This window comes from Aplidium turbinatum, chromosome 1 (genome assembly GCF_918807975.1).
Source record: "Aplidium turbinatum chromosome 1, kaAplTurb1.1, whole genome shotgun sequence".
In the NCBI taxonomy this organism is placed as follows: domain Eukaryota; kingdom Metazoa; phylum Chordata; class Ascidiacea; order Aplousobranchia; family Polyclinidae; genus Aplidium; species Aplidium turbinatum.
Window position 1 is genome coordinate 26,162,010 of NC_137472.1, and position 13,789 is coordinate 26,175,798.

Consider the following 13,789-nt stretch of genomic DNA (forward strand, 5'->3'; position numbering starts at 1 on the left):
TTTTTAGCGCATAGCGTCAACGCATACTTTTTAATGTCTTTTTTTCGCTACAACACGCCAATACCTTCCAGCGCTGCAGTTGAAAGAATGTTTTCAATGGGCAAAGACATATTGAAATCAAAACACGGCAAAATGTCAGATGAACACTTTCAGATGCTTGTATTTCTTCGTGGAAAGTCAAAATAAAACTTGTTTGTTTTGAGTGGTTTATACCGTGTGAATGTTTGGCACCTAGCAAACAAAATGAGTTTACGCTAGTGTATGCGCTAATGCCGCCAACTTTTTTACAAGTTACATTGACGCATGCGGCATATGGTTTTTCGAACGTTTGCATTTACGCTGACGGCGTCAATATTTTTTGTGTGCGCGTACATCACTGCTGTAACCTACAAAACAACCAGTTGGCTACACAAAGAATAACAAAACGCATTAATTAATTTGACTACAAAATCAAAATTACGACGCTAAAAGAGCTGTTTTTGTAAATCAAAGAAACCGCAAGCAAGTTTTGCCCATGCGAAATTACTACAAATACATTACCGGAACATAAAAGACTTCTTGTTGTTTGGTCTATCTGCCACAGCAGACATTTCTGTACATATTTTCGAGCGAGTTAGTACTAAAATGCCATAGTTTTCCTTTGACATGTAGATTAAGAGCCTGTTTCATGATGCTATTACACTTGCTTATGTGTTTCATGATGCCATTCCAGTGAATGAGCAGCTCGTCGCTAATGTCTTTATTTATTTTTTTCATTTGTGAATGTTTTTGTATCTCCGCAAACAATTCCAATTTTTTCAATGACACTTTCCAATTCCCATGCTTTTTACGACGCTTTTAGGCGGACTACTGCAATATAACTGATATAATAGGTGGTGTGGACGTGTGTACGGACGTTCCAAGCACCCAATGTGAAGGGTAACTTAGTATTCATAGATATACTGTATGTGTAGGTCGACCGCTAAGTAGTCCGCTATTTGTGCAATTTTGCAAACAACATGTTCAGCTCTGAGGTACAAGTTGGAGGTCGTAAATACGTACAAAATACAAGAGGTTGAAGATTTGATACCCACTGCCGCGATTCTATTCATGCATAACTTATAAAAAGTTTTGTCCCTTTACAGTATATTATGTTCGATTTTTCGTCATGTTGATGAAAACAGTTCGTGCTACATGGGATGGGGCAGCGCTACTCAAGAAAAAAAAAATTATCGTTATCGAACATTATCGGCGATAATTTTATCGTTTATCGTTATCGCTTAACGTTTTTTTTGATTTATTGTTTATCCTTATCGCTTTAGGCATTTTTCGTTTATCGATTATCGTTATCGCTTTAGGCATTTTTCGTTTATCGATTATCGTTATCGCCAGTGGCGTAGCCCCCTTTTTGGCACGCATGTAACGTCACGATATTGAAAATGATACTTTCAGTCGCTATGTCTCTAAAACAAAGTTTGCCTAACATTAAACAAAACTGCATTAAAAGAGCGAGTTTTGCCAATACCAAACATTCAAATAACTCAGCCAAGAATTAGCAACAAGAAAACATAGAAACTTAGCTTTATTTCCGAAAAATGCCCAAGAAAATATGATCTTATCCTTTTGCCATGCCACCGGACAGCACCACCGAACAGTTCGGCAAACACGGTCACATCCTCTTATGACAAACGAAAATTACCCAGAGAAATTATCAAACTCCAACAAATTAAAAATACTCTAACTTTATTACTCATATTTGAAAAGACATAAAAAATTGGGCTGTAGGCTACTGAAATCAAAAATTGACCACAAAAATGCAGCAGCCTAATGATTGAGTCACTTCGGGTCAAAATTTAGTTTAAAAAAAATAACGCTTCCGGGTAGGATCGAACTCATTGCCTCTGGAACAGCAACCCGAGAACTATCGTACGCGCCACGAACCCAGTTGAATATGATCGTCGAATTTAGAACTGATATAGGGACTTTTTTCTTCTCTTCTCGCTTTTGCTTTGAAAGAGAAAAAGAAAAAAACTGCATGTATAGTGACGTCATGACCGGTCAACTAGTGTTTCAGAATCAAAGACCGGAGCCGGTCAAACAGCCACTGCCATATTATAACCATAACAGCGCCTTAGATTTTCTCATTATCTAGCCCACTGGCACAATATCCAAACGAGCAGAATTGCCAGACTATGAAAAGGTCTTACAGCGAAAATAATACAAAAAAAAGGAAAATAAGGAAAAACAAAACCAGGAAAAATAAAAGGAAAATATTAGACAAACAGGCCAAATGGATATATTTACCTGTTTCTATTGGATATATGTATATACCTAAATGGATATAGTGATTCCCCTAAACACAAATTTTTGGTAAAATAACCCGAAACACGAATTTCAAATAAAACAGGCTAATGTTTGTTTAAACTCAAAAACTGAAATGGCACAGGTAAGAAATTTGCTATCCCTATTTCTGCACTAAAAATTAGACCAAAACCGCTTTTCATATTTCAGCAATCAGCAAATATTTCACCTAGCAATCAGCAAATATTTCACTAAGAAAGATATGCTTTTCAAACCAAGAATGCGTACAAAGCTTGGTCAACGCTCAATTAAATTTCTTGGAACAAACACTTGGAACAAATTACCGGAACAGCTAAGAAAACTGCAAACAATTAGTATGTTTTCTAAAAAATTAAAACTGCACTTAATGTCTGAGTATAAGTATAACTGATAGCAGTGGCGCCGGCAGGGGGGGGGCAGGCGGGGCAGCTGCCCCCCCAATGTTTTGGGCATCATCTTTTTAATTTTTTTTTTATTAATACATATTAATATATTTTTTTTAATATTTGGATCCCAACCTCAAGTAAGTCAACTCAAGTTGCAAGGGGGGGGGGGGGGGGGGGGGGGGGTAAAAGTGCTCTCTTTAAAAAAAGTATGGAAAACCTTGATGACTAAATTGTACAGTAGATTAAAAGATTTTCTACAGAAGCAAAGATATAGACTTTTTAAAGTTTTAACTAACGTCACATTGATGTAGAAAAATAACAACCTGTTAAAATTTTGATCCCTCACACTCCCATGACTTCTTCCGCGCGCATTTTGGCATTGGTTGCTTGCAGTGATTCTTTCACTTAAACAAAACGTTTTGTTTCAGCAGTTTTGCGTTGTTCGATTCTTAAGTTGTAAAGCAGACTCAATTTCTCCAATATTTATCATTTATGTTTCTTCTTTAATCTCAGCAGAGTATAAAACTTGTAAAAGTTTTTCATCCATACGACGTCATGAATGAAATTATATCTCAAATCAGCGTAATGACGTGACATCATCTAAACATTTTACCGAATAATAAATTAACAAATTCGATCGTAAAAAGTGGTTTGGTTGTGGTAAATATTACGTTATGAAAAAAATGTGATAAGGTTGGAAGACATTACGTCATGTATTTTCAATACAAATATGAAGTTTAAAATTTATTCTTTTGTTTATAGTCGTAATCCACCTTCGAAGCGGTACTACAAAGAACAATTTTCGATAAGGGGGGCATCAAGAATAAGTCGACATGACTTTTAACCCTTAGAAGATTGGGCTCCTGAAGTCTTGCTTAGTTTGGGGGGGGGCTGTCAATTCTTCTTATGCTTTAGGAGTGATATCTCTGTTATTTTGGCATGGTTTCAAAATTTGGGATTCACTTTGTAAAATTATTCACGCTGAGCATATCCGAAAATTAAAACTATGTGAATTTTAGAACTGCTCATATACGTTGAAATGTTGAGGTCACTTATGAGTGTAGTTTGTAGCGTGAGTTTACACATTATTTTTTGGTAGAGTAGTGAAGAACGTGCATAGTAATGTTGTGATTAATTTTTTTTACATTATTTTACATACAGCCAATGCCCTTCACGCTGTGAAACAGTTAGGATTAACGAGACATGGGCCAAATTAATTAGGCTACTTTCATCCAGCTGGTGGGAAAATGTTTCACAATAGAATATGAAATATTTCAGAGGATGTGCTGAGAAATGCCTTATATCTTTCAATTTATAACCTTTATTCGCTCAAAATTTCAGTTCTATAGAGGTGAATAAAAGTTAGGAAAAGTCAAGAAATCTCGTAGTCGCAGCCTCAGTGGTTTTAGAGATACAACTGTTGATACAAAAAAGTTGAATTGACACCCCCCCCCCAACCTTCAAAGGGTTTGCATTGAGTCAACAGATCTATGCCTGGTTTACGTCAGCTCTGGGGATCAGTGAAATATAAGGTTGTCATCTTCAGTGCAACAAGACCATTGATTGATTGGTTTAGTGAGGATTCGTAGTCCCATTGCTTTCATTTTGAGTGATCATACTGATTTTCAATTTATTCCTACAAGACGTTACGTAATGAAAAAATATATAACTAAGGTTGGAAAACATTACGTCATGTCTTTTCAATTCAAAATGAAGTTTAAAATTTATTCTTTTGTTCATAGTCGTAATCCTCCTTCAAAGCGGTATTACAAAGAACAATTTTCGATAAGGGGGGCATCAAGAATATGTCGACATGACTTTTAAGGTTTACGTCAGCTCCGGAGATCAGTAAAATATAAGGTTCTCATTATCGTGATTGTAAGCCGCGGGAAATTTTTTCTCTAAAAAACAGATTCCCGGGAAGTTAAACATTTTTTCCAGCCCTGGTAGAAAACAAGAGAAATTAAATAATATGCCACTGTCTTGCATGTCTTGCACCAGTGGCGTAGCCAAGGGAAGGGGATTCGGGGGGTTTCAACCTTTCAAATTGAATTTACGGATGTTAATACATTGTTTACAAGAAAAGTTGTAGCCTATGATGTAGTTTCTCGTCAAACTGTGCAAGGATGCAAGCCATCTGCAACTGCTGAGATCGCTTGTTCGATCTAGATTAACATCTAAACACTAGCTATTCGTTATACAAAACTTGAATATATCAGAAATAGCCTAAAGTAACTTCATTGTCTCAAAGTTTTTTGTTTGACACTCATCAAGATGTATGACCTCTATGACGTTACATTTTCTAAACTTTGGGTTGACTTCAGAGCATAAAAGTTAGTGACTTACCGGAATAAGATCGTTTTTTGAATCAACCAAGGAGAAAATTGACCTAATAAAACTGTAATAATCTCTCAAAAAAAAGCAATCAATCTATGTCTCTAAAACAAAGTTTGCCTAATTTTAAACGAAACTGCATTAAAAGAGCGAGTTTTGCCAGTACCAAACATTGAAATATCTCAGTCTGGAATTAGCAACAAGAAAACATAGAGACTTAGCTTTATTTTCGAAAAATGCCGAAGAAAACATGATCTTATCCTTTTGCTATGCCACCGGACAGCACCATTTTACAGAAATATTCATACTCACAATTTTGTTGAAAATGCTCTCAGAATGCACTAAACTGAAAGTAATTTTTCAAAATTTTCTGGGGGAGGCCCCCCAGACCCCCCGCCGCTAAGTGTCGCCTTCGGCAAACACGCCATCGGGCTTCGCCCGCCGGCTGTCAACACCCCCCCTTTCAAAACTTTTGACTATGCTACTGTCTTGCACTGTCAATATTTTGCCCCCCCAATGTTGAAGGTCTGGCGGCGTCACTGACTGATAGCCTATAGTACCATCAAACTGCTTCTACTTATTCTCACCGTATCTCGCTAATTACTGTATATTTGCTTTTGTCTTACCAGTATGCTGTGTTGTATGTATATTGTATATGCCATTTTGTATTTTTGCATCATTTCTAGTAGTTCTGTTTTTTGTTGTTTTTTTTTGTTGTTTTTTTTTTGTTTTTTTGTATATTGCACTGTTAAATTTCGTATGTGTATTGTTTTTTTATGTTGTATATAATATATATCTATCAATCAAATCAATCAATATATCAATCAATCATTATTTGCGTTCAACTTCGACACCGTTCCATTTTAAATAAGCCATGACACCACCACACGGGTGTGGCAGACTCGATGACCAGTTTGGTCCTTCTGTCACTCCCATCGTCATCAGCAAACAACCTAGCTCATATTGTAATCTTGTATTGTTTTGTTTTTTCGCATGTGCTGATGATGCAAAATAAAAGAACTTCTTCTTCAATCTTCTAGGCCCAAAACTCTGTCCCTAATAAAATTGAAAACTTTCTGACCGTCTGCACTAACTTTGCTGTTACAGTAACTTCTCGACTTATGAACATTCGACTTACGAACATTCGGAGATACGAACATTTATGTTTTCTCACAAAAAATTTTCGTAAACGCATGTCTGGCGGGTTTGTTTGTGTTGGAAACAGTCCTTATTTTCTCTTTACGTATAATAATTTCCGTATCATCAAAATGGCAACATGGATATAAAAAATCCATTGTAGATTTTCGTATCGGTGATCAAACAATGGTCATTGTTGCGACGACAATCGTTCAGTAGGGGAACGTTCAAATATTACGTAACGCTTTTTTTCCGAATTTTTGACTCCCCCTCCCCCATGTAACGCCAACGTAACGCTTTTTTCAATCCCCCCCTCCCCCATGTAACGCTTTACAGTACGAATTCAGCACAAAAAACTACCATTCCGTACTCGAAAGCGTTACGTAACGTTTTGCTTGAACCGCCTCCCCCCCAATGTGACGCTAACGTAACGCTTTGCATAAACCCCCCCTCCCCCTCGAAGGCGTTACGTAATATTTAAACGTTCCCTAGGTCAGTATTCCGGCCAGTGGAGTGCACTGTCGCAATGCCAATGTCCGCCCCGATAGCTCAGTTGGTTAGCGCGTGACTTCTGGAACGAAGAAGCTTCAAGATCAAGCGGCGCTGGTTGGACTCTCGGGGCATGCGCTTGAGCAACGCACATTAAGGACTGCTCTCCATTCAGCGGCATCTAATGGATGGAATAGTTCCCCGGCAACAAGACTTCAACAATCGGAAACTTTTGAGTCATACACACAGGAACTGACAAATGAGGAACTAATGGAATTGGAAGCCATGCAAAGACATGAAGATGATGAAGAGATTGTTCCTACAAAGAAGTTTGAAACAAAGTTGATGGCCGATGGGTTTAGTTTGATTGAGAAAGCTCTCAGTGTTTTTGAGAATCAGGATCCGAATGTAGAGCGATTCTCAAGGGTAGCAGCCAGTGTCCGCGATGCCTTCAAGTGTTATCGCATCATCTACGATGAAAAGAAAGGCAGTGCAATCTTCCTTGAACCAATTCTTCAGGAAGCGTGATGACCCGCAAGAGAACGTCGAATCTGTAGAAAGTCTTCAAGAAAACGTAGAATAACTGCATTCAAACTCAACAACTAATGTGTCTTGAATAAGCTGCCTTTTTTGTCAGACGTTCCCCCCTTCTATTCCAGGCCTTAAAACTCGTGTTTTTTCCCGGCAGCCATCGTGGCCTACCGAGAGCTCCTTCTCGGCGGCCAAATCTGCGTGCTTGGAGGCCAAAATACAAATAACGATAGCACAAGTAAATAGAATTAAACTTGCAACAATGCCAAACTGATCACTTAGTGTTGAAGTCTGGGCGACGTCCTGCTATAGAATCGTTGTACCACACAACAACTGCTTTATCGGGATTGTAATCTGGTATTGCGGGACCATCGTACGACACTAAATTGTTTCAACTGCTCGCTGCTCAGTAAATTGTTTCAACTGCATATCGCTTTTCATAAAACCTGATCAAGTGATCATTTATATATACCGTTATGATGTCACCATTTAGGGTGTGAAGTCACTAACCCACAGCAGAAACATTTCTCAACTCTGAAGACAAGTGTTTTCCCCTCGGATGTCAACTAACCTATCCAGACAACAAAATCCGTCATTTTTATATTGATTTTGCGTTTGCAGTCGTTAAATCGGGTCTGCTACTATTCGGTGAGAGCCCTATTCGGTGATTTTTTGAATTTTTTTTTGAAAATTATTAGGTACCGTAGCCTAATTAAAACACCTAACCCCAAAACCCCAAACCTCCTAACCTCAAACCCCAAAACCAAAACCCCAAAACTCCCAAAACCCACAAAAACCCAAAAACCCAAACCCCCAAAAACCCCAACCCCAAAAACCCAAACCCCCCAAAAACCCAAACCCCCCAAAAACCCCCATAAACCCAAGCCCCCAAAAAACCCCAAACCACAAAAAAACCCAAAAACCCCCAACCCCTAATCCCTATAACGGCAATGGTAATTAGGCTACGGCGCGCAATAATTTAAAAAAAACTCACCGAAAAAGGCTCTCACCGAATAGGGAACTCACCGAATCGGACTCACCGAATCGGGCCATTCCGGTTAAATCAGGGTACAAATGACGAATTTTGTTGTCTGGGTGGTTCTCCCTTTTCACAACGATTCAATGTCCGACAACATTGAATCTAAATAAACACGACAATATTGCCAGCCGATGTAAATTAGCACTTCGGATTAACATTTTGCTAAAATAAATATCGGGAATTACAAACAAGACTTATAGCTGGTGATCGCAGCTGGATATTTTCCATACAATAGCAAATGTTTGCGCACAATACAACAGTGGTGATTATGACGCGCTGACCTACGGTAATTCTGCGTCACTCTTTGATACTAGATATTTTCGACAGTTAATCCACGATCAAGTCGATCATTCTATTGCAAAATTAAAAACGGTAATTAGTTAGAAGAAACTGGCGGCCAAATTGGCTGACTGAGGAGGTAGCACTGGCGGACATTCAAGCACTACTTAGCAGCCATGGTCGCAATGGCCGCCGGCTGCTTTAAGGCTTGTATTCCAACGTCGATGGACAGCTTAAATCCATAAAACAGTGTACGTAGGCTACTTTGCACACTACACTGTATACAATACATATTTATGTAAATACAATGCAATGATTTGAGACAATGTTTGCTGTGTTTTACTTTATTTCTATGCGTTTAATGTTAGAAAGAACTTAGGGTGTTGCGTATGTGATGGACGAATGTCTAGTAGACATAGGCCTAAGCAGTTCTGTAGGCTACACCAAACAACAGTACAGTTTGAACTTACGAACAATTCAAGATCCGAACGGCCGTTCGGAACGCAACTTGTTCGTAAGCTGAGGAGTTACTGTAAATCTCTTCTGGTAAACCTAGAATTGCCATTGAAACATCAATAAAATCGGAAAATAATACTCTAGCGCCATGTGGAAAATAAAAGTTTAAAACAGCAACCGCTAGATGGCGATAGTAAATATCGCGCGTTCGAGCAATTTTACCATTGCGCAAGAGCGGCCATGCTTTTATTATTTCCGTTTTGATCTGGTCATGGAAAAGGTAAGGAAGTGTAATGAAGAGTTAGCCTTTGCCTAGGATGCAGATTGCAGATATAATTCAGATATATGCATTAGAGAATGTAGAAACTTATTTAAACATGTATATTATGCAGGCTAGTTTGGGGGTGTTTAGAGCCGGAGGCAAATTTACAAATGTCAATCAATCAATGGTTTATTTGTCAGTAACAGGAACATAGCACATGTTTATTATGCAAAATGTCCCGGATCATTTAAATCCGGACATCTCCATTTTCCCAGCATGTGAAGTAAGATCTGTTGCATCCATGCTGCCTCTTAAAGACAACAAATGGCAATGCACTAACTATGATGCCATAGTACGTCTCGTGCGCACTCGTCACGCAGAGGGAGTCAAAATATTTGAAGATTTTGTTAAATCATTTTAATTCCTCTGTGTTGTTTTCGTGATTGTAATTTTTTTGGTGATTTTTTGGTGTTTAAGCATTATCTTTTTCGAAAATTTTTTTTGATATACTTTTTTGTTTGGCAAATATAACGAAAAGAAAATCAGCCACTGGATGGCGCTATGTGCCTTATGACGTGTTTGGTTGTTCACTCAGTTGGCAGCTTCATACATTAACACTGGAAGCGTTGCACAAGTCGTCATTTTTTAAGATGTCTGAAATCAAAAAAGGATTTTTGTTTTAACCAAAAAGACAGCGCCTTGACAGAGGTGACTGTGATTCGGATTCGAGACCCGACAGCAGTCGGATGGAGAATTTGAAATTGTGCCATCATGCCAACAATGATGGAAAATGAATGTTGCCAGGAGATTGACGCCGTGGTAGCCAAAACGGACATAGCCCGCCAATGCATAAACCAGGTCGGCAGCATTGAAAAGATGTGCCTGGATACAGAAGTGTTAGAAGCAATTATGGCTGCACTAAAGGATGTGGTCGGCGAAGATCTCCGAGATCCAATCTCAAACAGGTCAGTTTAGATAGTTGTAAAATATTATCCAAACTTTGCAATTTTAGAACCCACTTGGTGAACTTTGTTCTTATATATGTGTGTTACACATAGCCTATGGTAGTGTAAAAAAATCCAGAGGCCAGAATTACCGTAGCTTACCCGTACCATTGTACAATGTAGGCTACATGCACCCTTGCCTGGGTCACAAATCACAAGGTTTCCAACTTTCCATTCTTAGGGAACGTTCAAATATTACGTAACGCTTTTTTTCCGAATTTTTGACCCCCCCTCCCCCATGTAACGCCAACGTAACGCTTTTTTCATTCCCCCCCTCCCCCATGTAACGCTTTTTCACTACAAATTCAGCACAAAAAACTACCATTCCGTACTCGAAAGCGTTACGTAACGTTTAGCTTGAACCCCCTCCCCCCCGATGTGACGCAAACGTAACGCTTTGCATAAACCCCCCCCTCCCCCTTGAAGGCGTTACGTAATATTTGAACGTTCCCTTACTCTATGTTGTAAAGTTCTAGCCTAGGGCTTTTCTACATTGTGATTTACTGATAATGTTGCAATGAAAAAAAATGATGATTTTACACTTCTCGATAAATCACATTTTCTTTTACAGGTCGTACAGATATGTTGCTTATCGCATCTTCAACTTCTGGATATATGGAAAATTGGGTCGAAAGAAGCGTAAAGTAATTCCTGCCTGTGCACTGTGCAGTCCTTGCATTCCGCAACAGATTTCCTGAAGAAGATGGCCAGTACGAAGGATACAAGGAAGCCATTGATGACCACTTGCCTGATGATTTTTAATGAAAATTATCTTGCTGTTTATTGTATTCCGGTTATTAATAAAAATTCTTTTGTAAATAAAGTGTTCACCTCTCCAGAATTTTGCTTGGGACAGTATTTATATTCAAACTGTCAGTCAGATAAATGCCTGTCATCTCTCCAAAAAAATGTCAATAGAGAAATAGGAAAAATTGATGTGTGGATGAAATCCAATAAACTTTCATTAAATTATAGTAAAACTACTTATATGATCCTCTGCAAAAAAAAATGCAGCTGAAAATTTTAGTCTGTCCATCAGTGGCTGATCCATCGAAAGGAAGAAAAGTATAAACTATTTAAGTGTAACTTTGGATGAGCGATTGACATGGGATAGTCATATTATTAATCTTAGAAAGCAGCTTGCAAAGGTCTGCGGCATAGCATTTAAGCTGAGATACATTGCCCCATTAACAATATTACAAACTTTATATTATGCTTTGTTTCAATCCAAGATCCAGTACCGTACTCAATTATAAATTGGGGAAGAGCAAACTCTACATTGCTTGTTCCACTTCAAGTGTTACAAAACAAGTTCATCCGATCCTGCCTATTTTTGTCGAGGTCCACAAATACAACTGTTCTTTATCACCAATTTAACGTGCTCAGAATTAACGATAGTATTAAATTAGAGACTGCAAAATTTATGTACAAATATGTGCACAAAATTCTGCCCTGGGCCTTGGCTGGCTGCTTTATTTTTGTAAACAAAATTCACCATCATAAAACCTGTCAGAACCAAAAGAATGATTTATATTTGCCTTCTGCAACGTCAAACTCTGGTAAGAAGATGCTATGTTTTAATGGAGTGAAACTATGGAATCAAATACCAAAAGAAATACCGTACAAGAAAAGTCTTATAATGTTTTTAAATATAAAAGTTTATTAAAAAATTCATACAATGATCACTCCTAAAACATATCATCTGCTTATTTCCCCGCACAGTTTTTTTTTATGTTGCCCTGTGTTATTCCACTGTTAATGTATTATGTAAAGTGCTGGTATTGCATATGTGTTAATGTTCTTAATTGTGGGTCTATTGTTTAAATGTTTGGGTGGCAGCTGAATTTGGTGACCTTTTGGTCTTTCGCTGCCATCCTTAATGTGCGAATTATTTGTGTATTTGTATGTTTGTTTGTTTTTTTACTTTCTTTTTCGCCAACAAAACAAAAATAAACTGAACTGTTGAAAGAAATTTACACCAGTCTTGTTTGACAAGGAAATAATAGTTGAAAGATTGAAATGTCCTTCCATTCGTGATGAATTCGCTATGAAACATTATGATACATGGTTAACAAACTTTTTTTAGTCCTGGGCAAAGATCAAAATGCTAATCTTATTCCTAACTCTAACCCTTACCTTAACCCTTTCTAACTTTAATCCCAACTTTGGCAACGCCTGATTGTAAGCATGGCATTAAGCGTGGAAAAATAGCCACTTCCAATTGAGTATATGGTGAGGAAAAATGTGCAAACACTGATAAAATGTAACTTTAGTATAAACATTTTACTTATAACATTTAAAATCATAAGGCTACGGTGCATGGAATCGCCAATATTATAAGACCGTATTCATTTTTTTTGGAAAATTAAACAAAGATGATTAATACTGCTGCAACGCCGACATTGTTAGGCCTATGTGTTTCCCGGGGCTCCAGGTCCCCTGCTGCCACAGGCAAGCATATTAACCCTTCAAAGGGGGGTTTCACGACTGCCAAGTCGCTCATTGTTGCCTGGTTTCGGAGGATGTTTGAAGTTCCCTGATTGGGGTAGGATCTCTACACAAACATGTAGCGCAGTCGAGCATATGTAGGAGCAGATAAACCTCCACGAACAGCTAAATCAAACAACTGGGCATATTCCCCTGGTACACAGTCTTGGATTTTATTCTTTGCAAGCAGAGCACTTTCTTATTACACTATATAGTGTAAACATAGCCATAGCCTAATTATAAAGTGTAAAGACAGCATAACCTATTTAACCCACTTGTATAAAATTCCTGTACCGTATCCAGTCTGCTAATAGGAACGAGACAAACAACATCCTTATAACTGCCATGTACATGCTAACACTGTCTTTGCAGGTACCGTATGCCATCTTCTATATGCAACAAACCTACGGTATGTGTTTATAGTTACGGTATCTACCCTGCCAATGTTTTACTGACCTGTTTTAAAGCTTTGTTCATTTCCCTCTTTGTAATTCGATCCGAACGCCCACTCTTACTCAGAGATTTGAACCCAGGTCGATCAATTTTTGTGGCACTTCAGTAACAGTGGCTTTCACATACCTCGAAAAATCAAAGACAGAGGGGACAGCTTCAGGGATGAGCAAATGTTTAGGTGTGGTGCCCTGTAGCTCTGCCTGTAGATCACGCTGGTAATCGCTGGCCAGAAAATGGTTGCTGCACACACAGCAGTGCTTGTTGACTGGTGGGTTTTTGAGTTTCATCGCAGAGATCCATTTCTTCAGCTTCTCTTGATTATTCAGAGGTAAACGATGAAAGTGTACTCCTTTCACGTTTCTTCCATTACTACAACCGGGAGCCATACAAAAAACCATCTCAACGCGTAAAACTCAAGTATAAAATTGTTCTCTGTATAATATGTAGCCCAATTGTTTATAGTTTGTTTGTATACAAACTAGTGGTTCTGAATTATTCTGCACAACCAATTACGTCATCAAAGATTTTGACCAATCAGAATCCTTTAAATCAATATCCCTTTTATTAGATTTTTGAGCTAATGACAAACTCAAAAAAAATTTTATTGTTACAA

General features: G+C 38.2%; 1 protein-coding gene across 1 annotated transcript; it reads left to right on the top strand.

The window, feature by feature from the left end:
- Positions 1–9,996: 9,996 nt before the first annotated feature.
- LOC145769093 (uncharacterized) lies at positions 9,997–10,973 on the top strand. The gene is made up of 2 exons (XM_082580691.1): positions 9,997–10,197; positions 10,808–10,973. The coding sequence occupies exons 1-2, from the start codon at positions 10,004–10,006 to the stop codon at positions 10,932–10,934; spliced, it is 321 nt and encodes a 106-aa protein (XP_082436817.1). The 5' UTR covers positions 9,997–10,003; the 3' UTR covers positions 10,935–10,973.
- The last annotated feature ends 2,816 nt before the right edge of the window (positions 10,974–13,789 follow it).

What these genes read in the sequence shown, in the direction of transcription:
- LOC145769093 (XM_082580691.1), top strand. Translation starts at nt 10,004, where the DNA reads ATGCCAACAATGATGGAAAATGAATGTTGCCAGGAGATTGACGCCGTG. An exon ending in CGAGATCCAATCTCAAACAG is followed by an intron (nt 10,198 to 10,807) that starts GTCAGTTTAGAT and finishes TTTCTTTTACAG; the next exon opens with GTCGTACAGATATGTTGCTT.